The sequence below is a fragment of the Myxocyprinus asiaticus genome, chromosome 1 (genome assembly GCF_019703515.2).
Source record: "Myxocyprinus asiaticus isolate MX2 ecotype Aquarium Trade chromosome 1, UBuf_Myxa_2, whole genome shotgun sequence".
NCBI lineage: Eukaryota > Metazoa > Chordata > Actinopteri > Cypriniformes > Catostomidae > Myxocyprinus > Myxocyprinus asiaticus.
The window spans coordinates 32,909,013-32,925,989 of record NC_059344.1 but is presented as its reverse complement, the minus strand read 5'-3'; the positions used below and the strand labels follow the sequence as shown (position 1 = coordinate 32,925,989).

Below are 16,977 nucleotides of genomic sequence, written 5' to 3'. Positions count from 1 at the left end.
CAAAAAAAAACATAACGCAGGGGTCCCATAGGCATTCTTATGGCGGTTCACTGGTGAAGAGACAAGTATAATAAACTGCTTTTGTGAGGAAAAAGAACTTAATGAATTGGCCACCTGTCCACTAATCTTCAAAATGTTTTACACTCAACAATCCTATTGTAGTGAACAATATGTGGAGTTTACTACGGTAAAAATAGCTGTTTTTTAAGAGAAGTCACAGACAAATTTGCAACATGTAGGTGTCAGTTTACGGCTCTCCCTGCTCATACGGTGACTGATATTTTGAATCAAAACCTGCAAGTGCATCCTTCGTTAGACAGTGATGAATAATGTCTTTATTAAGTTCAACACCTGCATGTGTAGCTTTTGAACAACTTAAGGTAAAGCCATTTTTCCAACCAAACAGGTATCAAAAAGTATCATTGCATGTTTTTTACATGTACATTGGAGTACTATGTAAATACCATAGTGTACATCAGTGCACCGCAGTATTACCATCTGATACCATCACAATATAGCAGGCAAATATATATATACATTTGTTTTGTTTTTTTGGAAAGGTAGTTGATTTTGAGAAACTTTAACTAGTGCTGGATGTGCTGTGTGAATAAGTCTTTTATCAATACTTTGTAGCCTGTAGTTACATTAATTGCTACACAAGATATATACTTGTGAAAAGGTAAAAATGCTGCTCCTAAAGTCACCAGAATTAAATGCTTTAGTGCCATTTTTGCAAAAAGTTTCTCACGGGGGACCATGTCCCGAGACCCCAAATAAGGGTACACTGTTTTGCTATACCTGTGCTTCATACAGTACTGTAAAAAGCTGAAAATACCCTGTAAGTGTGTTGCCTTTAGTTTTATTGAGGCTGAAGCATAGAGATTTCACTTCTTTTGTCACCACGGGCAAACTGATATTAATAAAATCGCTTGGCCATGCCGGGTTTAGCACATACTGTATTTAGTGACCAAAGCTCAGTTCCCCCTGTCAGTGATTTAGCTCCTCTTCAGCACCAGCAATCAAAATTCGCTGGTGCCGCCCCTGCACGAATCACATCCTAAATCATTCTTTTACAATTGTTTATGCTCACACAGTACTCCTGTTGTTATTTCAGCAAGTTCCACGTGACAGGGAATCAGAGAGAGAGTTGTAGTGAGTTGGTATGTCTGTCACCCCTCTACCATTCTTAATCAGCAAGTGTGTCATACATCCGACTGAAGAGAGCGAGATCTCAGCAAAACAGTCTGCATGTGTGACACACACCCACAAAGCTGCATGTTTTATGGTTGCAGGAAAGTGAGTAAACAATATATTTTTGTTTAAAAAAATATATATATATTTATATATCAGATAAAATGAGAGTCAGGCACTGATCCATCCATCCATCATTTATTTTATATACTGTATGCATTACTTGGTGCAACAAAGTAATATAATACTTAAATGTCTGAAAAAATTCTGAGAACAAAACTCCAAAAGCATGTTAATCTAGCAGTTCACTATGCATTTTGTAATTGCTCTTTTTTCTGTTGGTCTATTTACAGGGCATCATCCCTGCCTCCCCTGGACTGGCCATTGCCGAGTCAGTATGGGCCGTTTGAGCTAAAGATTGAGGTTCACCCCAAAGCTCATCACAGAGCTCATTATGAGACAGAGGGCAGCCGAGGGGCCATCAAAGCCGTGTCTGGTGGACACCCTATCGTCAAGGTGAGTATCCAAAGTGGACGTCTTGCTGTTGATGAAACTTTACTGACTACTGTTTGCCTGTATTGGTGCTTGCCTGGTAAAATACATTTCTTTTACATTTTTACCAAAAATTTCACTTAGGCTTAAACCTGGTTTTGGGTAGTTGTTCAAAACCTTGTGTCCTTGATATCTCACACTAAAAAAAAAAAAAAAAAAAGAAGTTCACTGAACATAATTAAATTGAGGAAAACTTTTCCATGCAATTAAATAAAAAAATTTCCAACAAAAAAATATTTGGTTTGAACTGACTTGTTGTAGTTCTAGTTGTACAAACTTAAATTCATTTTGTCAGACCAGCTAACTAAGATCTAGTTAAATTAATTTGATTAACCATAAGTATATGCCAGGCGAGCAAGTGTAATGACAGTGAAACTGCTGCACTGTTAGTTTGACAATAACTGCTTATAGAGCTAAACAGCCCTCAAATCAAACATCACCAAAAGTGAGAGTCCATCCTCAACCTAAGAACAAGCGGCAATCTTCACCACAATGGTAACTCCAAAAACTCCAGCCTAACAAACAATCCTTTTAAATGCCAATATAACACAACATTAAACATGAACAAATTTCTTCCTGTTCTTATCTTACTCAAAAATGCAGAAAATAACACTTAGTTTAAACATTTGTTCACCCCAATCCAGTCATCTGCAAAGCATGCTAGGAAATGGAAATCCCCTGCCCAGTTTCATCAATGCTACAAAAAGTATTAATGTAGTCCTAACTCAAATTGATTAAGTAAACTTCAGTTTTACAAATTTAATTGGATTGAACGTAATGAAATTAAGATAAAATGTTCTAGAATTGTGTTGCTTTAGATAATTTTAATTAAGTAAACTGAACAACCTGCACAAATCCTTTTTTTGAGTGCAGTACACATTACGCTCACCACAAAAGTGGGAACAGAGCATGACACCATCGGTTCCCTCACAGGAAGCAGAACTTAAGAAGCAAGACCACACAGAAAGAGTCTGCTGTGTGGCCTAGTAACCTCATTACTGATCGTAAAATTCCTTTTACTGGGTAACAGCTAGTGAGCGTGTGTTATAGTGTCAGCTAGATCTATGTAAACAGTGTAGCTCAGTCTGATTAAGGTCTTTATATCATACTGACTCCTGTACTGGCTACTTGTACCAGTTGTTCTCACTTGGGAGTGTGCTTCAGTAGAGGTGATGGCATTGTTTATGTAAAATGAAGCCCAATTAGTATGCTGCTGTATCATGTGGTACTCTTGATCAGATAGGTAAGCTTACCTGGCACTCTCCTGAGGCTAGTTCTCCTATAGAAAGAGAGAGCTTGTTGCTAAATATTTTATGGTCTTGGAAGCAATGGCCTCTTTTGTGGCAGCCATAATGAAGCACACGCACAGCTCTGGAACCGAGATCAATGAACAGGTAAGGAAGAGAAGAAGGCCTTTCGTCTGAATCATAACCTCTGGCTTTTAACGGTCCAGTAGACAACCACAATTACAGGCTTGCATTTCTGCCACATCACACCTCATTCTTGTGTCTTGGGGGCCATTAATTGGCCACCATTCCTTATTTAGTACTTTTGTTAGGTTACCTACATGATCAGCTTTCATGATTTGTGGTCTCATCTCTTTTATAGGGCTGCCTTTACAACATTCTTTGTGTGTCTGATCAATGCTTTTTGGTTAATTCGGGCCATTTGTATTTTTTTATTATTATTATTATTATTATTCTCCCCTTTTTCTCCCCAATTTGCAATGCCCAATTCCCAATGTGCTCATAGTCCTCGTAGTGACTCGCCTCAATCTGGGTGGGGGAGGACAAATCTCAGTTGCCTCCGCATCTGAGACTGTCAATCCGCACATCTTATCACATGGCTTGTTGAGCGTGTTACCGCGGAGACATAGCGCGTATGGAGGCTTCACACTATTCTCCGCGGCATCCATGCACAACTCACCACGCGCCCCACCGAGCGTGAACCACATAATAGCGACCACAAGGATGTTACCCCATGTGACTCTACCCTCCCTAGCAACCGGGCCAATTTGGTTGCTTAGGAGACCTGGCTGGAGTCATTCAGCATGCCCTGAATTTGAACTCCAGGGGTGGTAGTCAGCATCTTTACTCGCTGAGCTACCCAGGCCCCCAGCGTATTTTTTTAATATTTTTTATTTTTTTTGGACTTGTGTAATTTCAGCCACATGGTCAGAAGTTCATATCAAAGCAAATCACATCATTACAATCTCATCAGTACATGCTAAATATTTGAGTAGGCTCCAGATATCTCTGGTGTAGTCTGCTCTCTGTTTGTGTGTATGAGTGTTAGTATGACAGGTTTTTACATGTGCCCATGGATTAAAAAGTAGAAAGTGTCTAAAAATGTATAAGTACAATGTTGATCAGTACAGTAATTGTGTAATGTGTAATGGAAATTAAATTGGTACACTTACATTTATGTTGAGAGCTGAACATATAGACTCATATGGCAATCCCAAAAATATGTTTACACGTGTATAAATGTTTTTCAACCATACAAGTATGTTTTTTCGAAATTTTACTAAATCTTGTAAACCATATAAAGGTCATGCATAATACAGAGGTTTTAGCTGTGCTTGAAAGATTTAGTCAGAGAAATGGGTAACATATATAGTTTCTCTATATTGTGAGTTTGTACAATCAATAGGGATGGAACAATATGTCGAATTTCAGTATATCGCGAACCAAAAAACTTGATATTTCGAAATTTGAAACATTGTTTTCTGTCCATGTTTTTACCCCTACTGCGCTTTTTTCTACACTGTTTACATGGTTCACACAAGGTCCTTGAAGTGCTTAAAGTGCCTGAATTTAGCTTTTAGAAATTTAAGTGCTGGAATACCTGGAAAATTGCCTTGTTTTGTTGAAAAGTGCCAATTTTTCCATGTAATATGTGTTCAAAGTTGAAATCCCGCACTCAACTTTCATTGAATAATATGTCTTTTTATATCCTTTCTGTTCTTTACAGTCAGTTAAAAAAGAAAAAAGAAATATTAATTTAATCACAAATAGCACGGATGCGCTAAATCACCGAGACCTCTACAAATTCTGCCATACATTAAGTGTTATCATATCGAATCGAGATAATATGGAATCGTAAATATCGTATATTGAACCGAATCTTGAGATAACGATATTGTTGCATCCCTAACAATCAATTATTCGGACTGCTTCTGTGGTGAAGCAGTTATTACCCAGTAAAAACAGATAACATCTCTGAAGGACATCAGCATCAGAGTCATATGGTGTGACACCATATAAAACGACCTTTTACATTTTTTGTCAGTGGTATTTGTGCTGGGTATTGCCAGGCACCTCACGATACGATACGTATTGCAATACACATGTCAAGACTCAATTTATTGTGTAGCTTATTTAAGCTACTGACACCTATGCAGATATGCAGGTATACAAACAGGCAGTGGATCCAGCAAAACTACTGCTTACTCAAGATTAGTATAGACTGCATCAGTTGAGTTGGGGAATTAAAAAACATTTTAATTTACTTCAGAGAGAAAATGTTTTTAACAATACATTTTAGACCTTTAAAGATAGACCTATCTTGAACTTTAAGATTTAGTCATGTTATGCTTCTGTGGAATCCACAAGTTGTGCTTTCAACAAAAATTTTGTTTAATGGTACATTTCTGGGTAAGAACTACATTGCCCATTATCCCGAAGACAGATTTACATTTATTTACATTTGTGCATTTGGCAGACAATTTTATACAAAGCAACTTACAATGCTTTCAGGGTATACATTTTTATTTTTATTTTTTTCAGTTTGTGTTTTCCCTGGGAATTGAACCCATGATCTTGACATTGCACTGTGACCATGGAATTGGAAATTAGTGGAAAAGATCTCAGCAATTACAACCCATTCCCATGAAACATTGCAAATGAATTAAACCAGTCTCCCATCACTCTCAAATTACTTATGAACTTATGAATTACTTATGGCAATAAGCTTAAAATATATTTTCTTTTACATGCAAGCATATCTGACTGTTGATAAATCCCAACGAAACATAAAAATATCAGGTATAGACTGATCCTATAATGAATTTTATTTAAATATATTGTTTTAGCTATATTTATTTATTTATAAGGTTTGTGTTCATTTTGACTCTTTGGTGCTTTTTTTTTTTTCTTCTTCTTTTAAAACCCCGATTCCATTTGGGAAAATCTGCATACGAAAATTTCCTATACCTTCAGACCTTTTAGCCGAGCTGCAGTTTACGATAATGTTTCCCATGATGCTTTCTGGGGTAGGCACTGCTGGAGCCCTAGGATGCTACTGTGGAGTATCTGTTGTTGTGACGTCAGCGGGCGACACTACAGACTCCATCTGTCCCAGGAGTGAGCTTCTCTGCGGTGACTGGAACTTAGAGACAGAGAACAGACTCACCGAGGCATGTTGCCGTCAGCAGCATTTGTGCTGCCAATTAGCCAGAAGGACAGACCCATACACCTGTTCTTCAGGTGCAAACTAGCATCAGCACTATGTTTTTATGTATGCATGTATGACTTTGTTAGAAAGGAAGACAGGGAGAAAAAAACAGACAAATCTGTTGATAGACTGATATCTTGCCAGACTTTTTCCCACGCTTGCTTTTGCATCTCAGTTGACTATTATTACTGAAGGATGCAATAGCTGTGTAGGGATAGATCACCAAAAAATGATATGACTTTTGACTAGAAGCATAACGTTTGCTCCACATTGCATATTATTCTGGCCAATAACCACCCATTTACACAGGAAGGGGCAAGCTGACCAACTTGTAAGGTGACCAACCAAAGTTGTGACAGTTAGGGCTGGATAAATCTGAAATCAGATATAACCCTGAGAGCAAAGTGGTAATGTGTAAAGCCAGCCTGTGAGATTGGAACTTGTTGTTTTGCAAAAGAACATTTTTGTGTTCAATACGCATTTAATGGTCTGTGAAACCGATGTGGGCTTCTGAGGCTGAGACTATCAGTGGGCAAATAGACAGACTGTTGAAAGGAGAGATATGACCTGAAAAATCTGATTGTGTGCATGGATGTGTATGTTTGTGTGAATGAATGCATATGTGTGTGTGTGCTTGTTTGTGTGTGTGTGCATGTGTGTGCATGCGCACGTACGTGTGTTTGTGTGTGTGTATGGATACAGTAGTAAGTGGATACAATTGTGTTTCACCCGCAGCCATCTGTCTTTTGTTGCAGCTGTGATCAAACATGCTGTCAGTCACCCGTCAACCTCTACCCTGTACCACTCTTCATCCCAGAGCAAAACAATCATCCCCAATTGTTGCGGGCCAGTGATTGTGTGTGTGTATGTGTAATAATGAGTGGGTCAGTTATGTGGATGGTTGGCCTAACACAACAAGGTCATAAGATTGGGTTGTGAGGTCACTAAATTTGCATTGAAGTGGCATAAACAGTCTAATCTTACAACTAGAAACATACACACAAACATATCCTCCAGCACTTTAGTTAATGTGTAAGAAATCAGAGAGACTATTTTTTTGGTGAAAACGTGTGTACGTGTTGTATCTGTCAGTTGATTGTAAGTCAAGCTGCCATAACAGAAGGCTGAGGGTTGCAGCGTACAGTAGCCAGACAAACACCAGCAAAACAAAGTGACAGTGTTTACTGCTAGTGTTTGGACTGGGCTGATTCACAGAACAGAGATCTACGAGGAATGCTATATAATGCCCTACAAACCTTTTCAGGTCTCTCTCTCTTTCTCCGACCTACGATGAGGGCTCTTTTATATAAACCGCATTTGCGGTGTCATAAGACGCTTAAAAGCACACCTGAGACGTGCCGCAGTTGTGGCGCCTAAACGGCACATGAGCACTCCTTAGAAGATGAACTGAGCCGACAGCAGAAAACACACGTGGTTGCTTTGTCGTGGGACGCTTAGTCGGACAGCAGAAGACAAGCCACAGTTGCAGCACCTGGATGGCACATTTGCGCTGCCAGCATGTTAGCGCTGCCAGCACTGTTTTTATCCCAATAAAGTCATACAAATACCTTACTTACCTGCTAGTACATGTTACTGTCCTGACCACAAGCACATGTAGTGAACACATATGCTGATAAACTAATGTAGCGAGCAGGAGTGGGGAGCTTATGTTTTCACCAGCAGATGCAGAAATGTACTGTATGCAGAAACTTGAGCAATGAAGCTTGGAATTAAATCGTTAGTGAAAAAAGCCCCATTGTTTAGAAACCTTCATGGTCCTATACTAATAACATAATAAATAGTTTCATTGACCCATGGTAATACTAATCTTTCCACTGTAATGATGACAGATGACTCTCATAAAATGAAAATGTGATATAGCTAGATGAAAATAATACCTTGATTTGATAATTTCTTGTACAAGAGCACAATCTGCATTGTGCTATTAATGAAATACAGAAATGTAATGAGCAATGCCTACTTTTAGGTGTCAAAGGACACGTAGCAATGATGATGCTTACCCTTTAATTAAATGCGGATGTGGATATATGAGAAAAGAAAACAGCGTGATATGACGTGCGATAGGAGCGAAAACACAATGCAAGAAGCATCATCTTGACGGATGATTGGACCTCATGCATTGAAGTACTTGTGCGTAAGGATGTGCATGAATATTGGAACCTGCTTCCCCAATAGGAGAATGCTCAGGCATGCAAACACTGTGGTAACCTTTGAGAAATGTGCACCTGTGCTCGGGTGCCCGATTAACGCAGCCGCTGTTTTTCAAAATGCACAATCACCTAACCTGATTGGTGAAAACAGAATGCTCTAGTAAAATGAATATTGCCGCTTGAAGCGATATTGATGCATTTTAATGCTTAAGATGAACAGAGGATTGAGAACATTGGAAGCAGAAAACCTGAAACCCCATCTACCACCAGCTATCTGCATTGACGATTGTTCCCCAAAAGAATAATAGACTGAGAACTTAGCGTATTTTCCTGATAAAGAGCATGAACATTCAGGTGATCATCCAACCTGAAGCGGCTGTTGCTTGGAGAAGTGAGGCATAGCGTGTAACATGATGTGTGTTTGAAAACAGATGTATGCGAACAGTGAGAGGCACCTAGCAGGCTTATAAAGCAGAGGCTGTATTGTGATTGGATGTGATGCCTGATGAATGAATCCCGATATCTTCCTGCTAGAACTACGCTTAAGCTTGCATTTCCCTTCATCCCTCAGTTTGTGAAAACAAAACAAAACTTACATTTACAGTAATGCACTTACAATAGAAGTTAATGGGGAAAATATACCAGAGGTTTTAAAAGCAGTAATGTGAAGCTCATATTTTTGTTAAAGCACTTCTCAGATAAAAATTTGTATTTTTAGTTCTGTAAAATTGTCTTAATCCTACTTTTGATGTGGGACTACATTTCTAGGTGAATGAATATCTGGTTATGCATCACCGATAATTCCTGTGGGTGAAATTTTGCTCCCCATAAACTGTGTTTACGAATTATTACATCATGCATCCTTCCGTGGATATAATGTAAAGGTTACCGGGTTTACTGGCTTTACATGGTCATGACATGAGTTGAAATATTGGATTATAACTTTGCATAGAAAAGCTTGCTGATCGATTCTGTCATGCTAATCTCAGGTGATATGGCTACAAGTTAAATACAGTGTGAAAACGATTTTTAATGGGGGTTTTTTTTTTCGATGTTGTGCATTTCCCCCATAGTTACCATGATTATGTTTTTACTTTTGTTTTTACAAACTTCAAAATTATTGTCTGTGGTACTCAATGTGGTACATGCTACAGATGCTGTCCATAGAGCTTCTTTTCACATAGATATTAGGCTTGTTGTTCTATACAACATGGCTGTGTGTGTGTGGGGGGGGGGGGGGGGGGGTGCACGCAGCTTTTTGTTGTACAGTAGCCTGAGGCTTTATCTGACGTGAATCTGATGCAGATCGCATTGAAGTGAAGAGTAGGACACAGCATTGTGAGAATGGAGGGGGTGAGAGAGAGTGAGAGGTATACAGTGTGGTAAATGCTGTGCTCACTGCATACGGGTAGTTGAAGTTTAATGTGAGTACTTGGACTTTTTATAAGCAACATCTTGATTTTATGTTAAAATTTATATGCATAATAAGTGAAATCTTGAGTCATGTAATTGGTCATGTAAGTTTTTCATCATTTTAATTGATCCTGCAGTGTGAATGCTTACACACCAGTTTGAAATGGTTTTCTTTTTAATGTACAAATATTGAATATGAGGTAATAAAAGCTACATGCATAATATTTTTAAAAGAATTAGCAAAATGCAGTTTAAAATCGCATCAGGTCACATCGCAAGACATGTCAACATTCCAAAACTACCTATAAGTGTGTTTATATACAGTTTTTGTGTGTTTGTGTGAGACTTACAGTTTTAGCCTTTTACACACCCTGTAAACACCTTTTGTGTGTGTGTGTGTGTGTGTGTGTGTGTAGAGAGAGAGAGAGAGAGAGAGAGAGAGAGAGAGAAGTATGTATATTGACCTTATTTAAACAACTGATTGCACAGCCTCCTGGTTCTGAATGCTCTCTGTCTATATACCTCTATTTATCCCTCTTTTCTTTCTCTCTCTCTCTCACACACACACTCAAACATACACTTACAAGCAGCACACAGGCATATGTTGTGTAAACACCAAATTGTTGAACAGACCTCTCACTGTGTCCAGTAAGCACAGAAAGCATGTCAGCTTGAGTCCACGTTTTGGGGCCAGGGTCCACAGTGTGTGTGTGAGTGTGTGACTCTGTGTTTATGTGTGACCTTGAGTCTCCACCCCTCCCCCTCAGGCTCAGATTTACCCTCACACACAATCATAGTCATGCATGCACACACACGCACCGGCTGGCCCTCACCATAGCAACCACAGAGCAACACAGGGAAACAACTTGCCAGCAGCGGGTAGGAAGGAGGGAGATAGATCGAGAGATGGAGAAATAGGGAGGAGTACTGAAAGAGATGGAAGAGTGAGAAGGGAAAGGGACAAGAAATTTAGGAAGAAATTCAAGGTGTAGAGGGGTGTGTAAAGTGAGTTAAGACACGATGCAACATGTTGCCTGTATAGCAACAAAAAAGTGTGCTACTCTACACGTAAATGCACATAAACACTTAGTTGTACACTGGTTTCTTGTTAGGCTGCATCTTCCTGGTGTGTTTAGACCATCTGATTCTGTGTCTTTTGGTCCAGCACCCCAACAAAAACAGTCAGAATGAGACGTCTTTATTTAGTCCTCAATATGAAAGGCAACCCATGGAGGCTATTTTCGCCTCTGCTAGCTTAATTCCAGCTATGGGACATGTGACTGTTCTTAATGTCAGCAGTTTAATATAACCAGTGTCAGGGAGGGAGGTTATAGGAGTACAGGGACCATCCTCTTGTGATACTTCAACACAAACACACACTGTGGATTTCTTCAGGACTGATGTGTGACATGAACCGATGAGAGAATGTTTCAGTGGCTGCTTGTGTTCTGAGCTCTCCTGCTCATTGAAGAGTCCTGATTTTTAAGCTTGTATGTTTTCTGTTGTTCCAACCCTCCTTTTTCCTTCCCAGCTTGCAGCCTCTCCACTCTAAACCTTCTTTGGGATTAAAACTAGAACAGAAGTGGGAATAGAGAATGGGTGTGAAAGTAGACACATCACAAATAGTGTTATCATAAAAACACAAATTACTTCCTTTTTGTTGAAGAATTATTCACAGTTAATCCAGAAAAAACTCTCACTTGCAAATGAAGCATTGGAAAGAAAAAAAACATGCACATACACAATTAATACACCGCAGACAAAAAAAAAAAAAAAAAAGAGATCAGTTACATTTCTTTTGCCCAAATGACTTATGGCAATATCTTTTGAATGTCAATAACAGAACAACAGAGAGAGGGAGAGTATAAGAAAGAGTGAGGAGGTCATGTTAAACCTTTGGCAGCGCTCAGAATCTCTGCTAAAAGGCTGCAACTTGTTCATGGAATTTCCAAAAGTCGTAAATTTTTGGGACTGATGTATCATCTTGTAAAGTGATTTTACATTATAATGCATCATACTGCCTGTTAGACGTTTTGAATACGTGTTTTAGAGTAGATATTCTTGATTTAAAATAAAATAATTTGTTCACTTTAAAGGCAACATGAAATAAAAAATGGCCCTGTTTATTTCTTAATGCACACTCCTGGTCTTTCTGTGCATGATCCATCTGTGCCCTTTAGTAAAAAGAAAAAAATATATTCTTAATCTTTAATCAAATTGTAATTGGCATTGCCATTGAAAGTGAATTTCCTTTTCAGCTGATGTCACCTAGATTGCGCGGTCAGGGAATATAATATTAACCAATAACCAAATCGCTATTAGCATTGTTATTAGTCTACTATTGTAGGTAATGCAGACGTTCTAAAATCTTGTCAGTTCATTTAAATAACTTAAAGGAATAGTTCACCCAAAAATAAAATTCTCTCATCATTTACTCACCCTTATGCCATCCCTGATACGTATGTCTTTCTTTCATCTGTTGAACTAAAATGGAGATTTTTAGAAGAATTTCTTTGCTCTTTTTATCCATACAATGCAAGTGAATGGGTGCCAAGATTTTGAAGCTCCAAAAAATCACATAAATCAGCAAAGAAGTAATCCAAAGGACTCCAGATGTTAAATCAATGTCTTCAGAACTATTTCATTCAGAATCACACAGAATAGTTTACTTTGAAATACTGGACATGGAACGGAGCTTCAAGTTACTTTGGTGCCTACTTGCGCTTATTTATTTGCCAGTTTGCCGGTTTTGTTAGTTTTCTGAGGCCTCTTTTTCCCCTCTCCTTTGGCATAATCGCTGGTGTGGTTAACCAAGTTTTTGTTTTCAACGTAATGGTTATTTAAATAGGCAAATGTAAAAGTATTACACTGTTCACTTTATTTTATTCTGAATGCTAGCTTTTTGATAAAGTGTTCCTGATATTTATGGAACATCTCAGAATAGTGTTCTTCACAAAGACATTGTAGCTCTTATGATACGATAACGCCCATTACTTCTACAGTTTATCTGACTTCTGTATATAGTTTTAAAATGCTTCTGCTTTTTATTATTTGTGTTCTATCTATTATACTCCATGTTTGTGCACTGTCAATTGAATATTTAGTGATTTGTTTATGCAGTTGTCTGTGGTTTCCAACAATTTTGGTATAACTCATATACCAGGTGAGGTGTTCATGAGGTTCCCTGTCTGTCACTCACTCTACGTTGTGTCGATGTAGTGACACTAGGGGTTCGCTCTTGAGAGCCCCAATCACCTTTGATTTATTCAGAAAAGGCCAATGAAAATTGCTGAGTGGAATTTGCCGCTCTCCGCCCCGGACATACGGGTATAAAAGGAGATGGCATGCACCACTCATTCAGACTTGTTCTTCGGAGCCGAGCGCACATGTGTGTTCGTCCCGTCACCTTGATATTGCTGCTGGAATTACAACGGGTATCATTGGTCACCCTCGTACGGTTGAGTGTTGTCTGAGTCCACAGGTGTAAAAGAGTATATTCAAAAAGGATATATTTTCTCTAAAAGAGCTCGCATAAACGATTGGCGTCTTTTTAAAGATGTCCTTTCGCCTTTGTGCTACTGGGTGCAGCCGTTATCTCTCCCGACCAGATGGCCACGAAATCTGTCTCAAGTGCTTTGGTCGCCAGCATGCCGAGGCAGCTTTTGTGGATGGGTCAAGAACGTTGCAAGAACGTTCCTTCTTCGTGAAGCAGAGTGCCACTGCGGCTGCTTCCCGACCTGGTCCGTCCTGGGTTGAAACACAGGCGGCTGGAACGGCAGGCACCGTGGGCGGTTTGGATGTGTATATGGGATTTTTTCCACCGGCTCAGTCCCCGTGGACCTCCCATCCCCCAAAATGCTCGTTCTGCCCGGTAGAGTTCACAAGCGGGGCAGGCGGTCCGCCGCAGGGCGGATTTTATGTCTCGTTCGGGGCTCGCGATGAGGATGAGTTGTCGGTCGCAGCATCGGAGGGTGGGCTCCAGCTTTCGGAAGCGGACGAGTCTACTGAGCTCCCGCTCTCGGGCAGTAGAGCTCAGGACAAAGCAGACGCTGAGTTGCCAGCCTAGCTTGCCCTGGCAGCTGCGAACATCGGGCTTGAGTGGAACCCTCCGCCCTGAGCGTTCGCGGCTGGATGATTGGTTTCTGGGCTCAGAGCGCGGCCCTGGCGCCTTCCCTGGAAGTGCACGAGGAGCTTGCGAAGTCGTGGAAGGCGCCTTTCTCCGACAGTACATGCTACACTTCCACCCTGACTACCCTCGACGGGGGAGAGGCCAAGGGATATGTCTAGCTTCCCCAGGTAGAGCACGCCATGGCAATGCACTTGTGTCCGCAGGGCGCAGCCACCTGGAGGAACCAACCAAGGCTCCCTTCCAAGGCGTGTACGTTTTCTTAGTCGTTAGTGGCGAAGGCTTACAATGCCCCGGGTCAGGCTGCCTCTGCCCTGTACACCATGGCCATTCTGCAGGTTCACCAGGCCAAGGCACTTAAATATCTGCACGAGGGTCGGACCGACCCAGGGCTCATGCAGGAACTGCGCACCGCGACCGACCTTGCTCTACGGGCGACGAAAGCCACTTTGGTGGTCCAAGAGCGACACCTGTGACTCAACCTTGTGGAGAGGCATAACACCGAGAAGGTTCGCTTTCTTGATGCGCCCATCTCCCAAGGGGGGCTCTTTGGCGACACGGTCGAGGACTTTGGCCATCAGTTCTCGACGGTGAAGAAGCAGACGGAGGCCATCAAACACATCATGCCGCGGCATGACTCGGCCGCCTACAGGCCTCCGAAGTCCCGCGCTCCTTCTGCCTCTTACCAAGGCTGTCCTCCTGCGAAGAGAAGAAGGTCCTCCTGCAGGAAGGTGGCACCGCCTGCCCGTCACCCCGGACGGGCTTCGAAGCAGCCCTGAGACAGGTGACCCAGGGACGAGATTGCTGACTCTTACTGGCCTGAACCAAGTGAGCTCCACTCCCTCCCCTGGGCCAGCACGATGTGAGTACGCTTTCACTCACAACATCACCGGGTGCCCTCTGGGCACCGGCATCCAATTTGTCAGTAAAAGAGCAGTTTCCTCACTCCCTGGGTCATTCTCTTTTGCACAGCCCTTCCGGCCCTCGCGCTTGTGACGGCCAGGCGCTGAGATTCTTTCTGGTCAACGAGCGGGATGGGACTATCTCGCATTCCCTTGTTCTCTGTTGAAAGGAAGCCGGCAATCAGGTAAGTTCGGCGGTTCTCGGGGCTGCTCGCCCGCCCCAGCCACTGTTGTGGGCTGGTGGAGCAGCATGCATCCCCCGGACATTCTTCCCAGTGGGCCGTCTGCTTTGACTCACCACGAACCACCCACCCAATCGTAAATGATCAAATCAATCGTCCCCCTGGTGCCATTAGTGCAGAGGCTGGGAGCCTGGTTAACACTTTCCAGCCCATTGTGATGGCTCATCAGGACAATCTGTCTCGGCTACACGATCCAGTTCACCAGACGGCCACCCAGGTTCAGTGGTGTCCTCTCCACCATGGTGCGAGGCAAGGATGCCTCGGTCCTTCGAGCGGAGGTCGCCACCATTCTGGTGAAGGGAGCGATAGAGCCCGTCCCCTTAGCCGAGACGCACAAGGGCTTTTACAGCCCTTACTTTATCGTGCCCAAGAGAGGGGGTGGGTTGCGCTCCATTCTGTATCTGCGCGCCTTGAACAGGGCCTTACACAGGCTTCCATTCAAGATGTTGTCGCAGAAGCACATCCTGGCATCAGTACAACATCAGGATTGGTTCGTGGCCATCGACCTGAAGGACGCATAATTTCATGTATCGATCCTTCCTCGACACAGACCTTTCTTCGGTTTGCCTTTCAGGGACGAGCGTACCAGTACAAGGTCCTCCCTTTCAGTCTGTCCCTGTCTCCTCGCGTCTTTACCAAAGTCGCAGAGGCTGCCCTGGCCCTGCTAAGGGAGAAGGGCATTCGCATCCTCAATTATCTTGATGACTGGCTGATACTAGCTCACTCGTGAGATCTATTGTGTGCGCACAGGGACCTCGTGCTTCAGCACCTCGACCGACTGGGGCTTCAGGTCAACTGGGAAAAGAGCAAGCTCTCCCCTGTGCAGAGCATCTCTTTTCTCAGTATGGAGTTGGACTCGGTCACCATGATGGCATGCCTTATGAACGACCGTGCACAGTCAGTGATGGCCTGTCTGAAAACCTTCAGGTGGAGGACAGCAGTGCCACTGAAACAATTTCAGAGGCTCCTGGGGCACATGGCATCCTCGGCGGTGGTACTGCCTCTCAGGTTAATGCATATGAGACCGCTCCATCACCGGCTACAGACTCGAGTCCCAAGGTGGGCATGGTGCCACGGCACCCAGCGTGTGACTAAAACGCCAAGGTGCCACCACACCTTCAGCCCTTGGTCAGATCTGGCATTTCTACTGGCAGGGGTTCCCTTAGAGCAGGTCTCGAGGTGCGTCGTGGTCATGACGGATGCCTCGAATTCGGGCTGGTGTGCCATGTGCAATGGGCAGGGAGTATCAGGGCTCTGGATGGGCCCCTCTGCAATGGCACATCAACTGCCTAGAGTTGCTGGCCCTGCGGAGGCTTCGACCGTCTGGACAGACAACACAGTGACCGTGGCATACATAAACCACCAGGGTGGCATACGCTCACGTTGCATGTCACAACTTGCCCTCTCTGAGAGCCACTCATGTCCCAGGAGTCCTCAATCGTGCAGCAGATGCGCTCTCACGACAGGTAACGCTCCGCGGAGAGTGGCGACTCCACCCCCACGCAGTCCAACTAATTTGGGAGAGATTCGGGGAGTCCCCCCTTTGGTACTCCCTGTCCAAGGCTCCCCTCGGCACGGATGCCTTGGCACACAGCTGGCCTTGGGGGCTGCGCAAGTACGCATTTCCCCCAGTGAGCCTCGTTGCACAGACATTGTGCAAAGTCAGGGAGGATGGGAGCAAGTCCTGATGGTTGCGCCGTACTGGCCAACCGGACTTGGTTCTCAGACCCGATGCTCCTGGCAGTAGCCCCTCCCTGGCGTATTCCCCTGAGTTGGGACCTTCTCACTCAGGGGCAGGGCACGCTCCGGCACCCGCAACCAGACCTCTGGAACCTCCACGTCTGGCTCCTGGATGGGACGTGGAAGACCTAGCAGGCCTTCTGCCAGCAGTGATAGACACGATCACTCAGGCCAGAGCCCCCTCC

The 16,977-nt window shown here is 42.9% G+C and overlaps 1 protein-coding gene across 1 annotated transcript in view; it reads left to right on the top strand.

Annotated features, from left to right (window-relative positions):
* Nucleotides 1-16,977, top strand: part of LOC127444647 (nuclear factor of activated T-cells, cytoplasmic 3-like) — a 137,698-nt gene that overhangs the window by 50,934 nt on the left and 69,787 nt on the right. Inside the window, exon 3 of the mRNA XM_051704152.1 lies at nucleotides 1,545-1,707. Coding sequence (XP_051560112.1) covers nucleotides 1,545-1,707 — 163 coding nt within the window. The remainder of the gene's footprint in view (nucleotides 1-1,544; nucleotides 1,708-16,977) is intronic.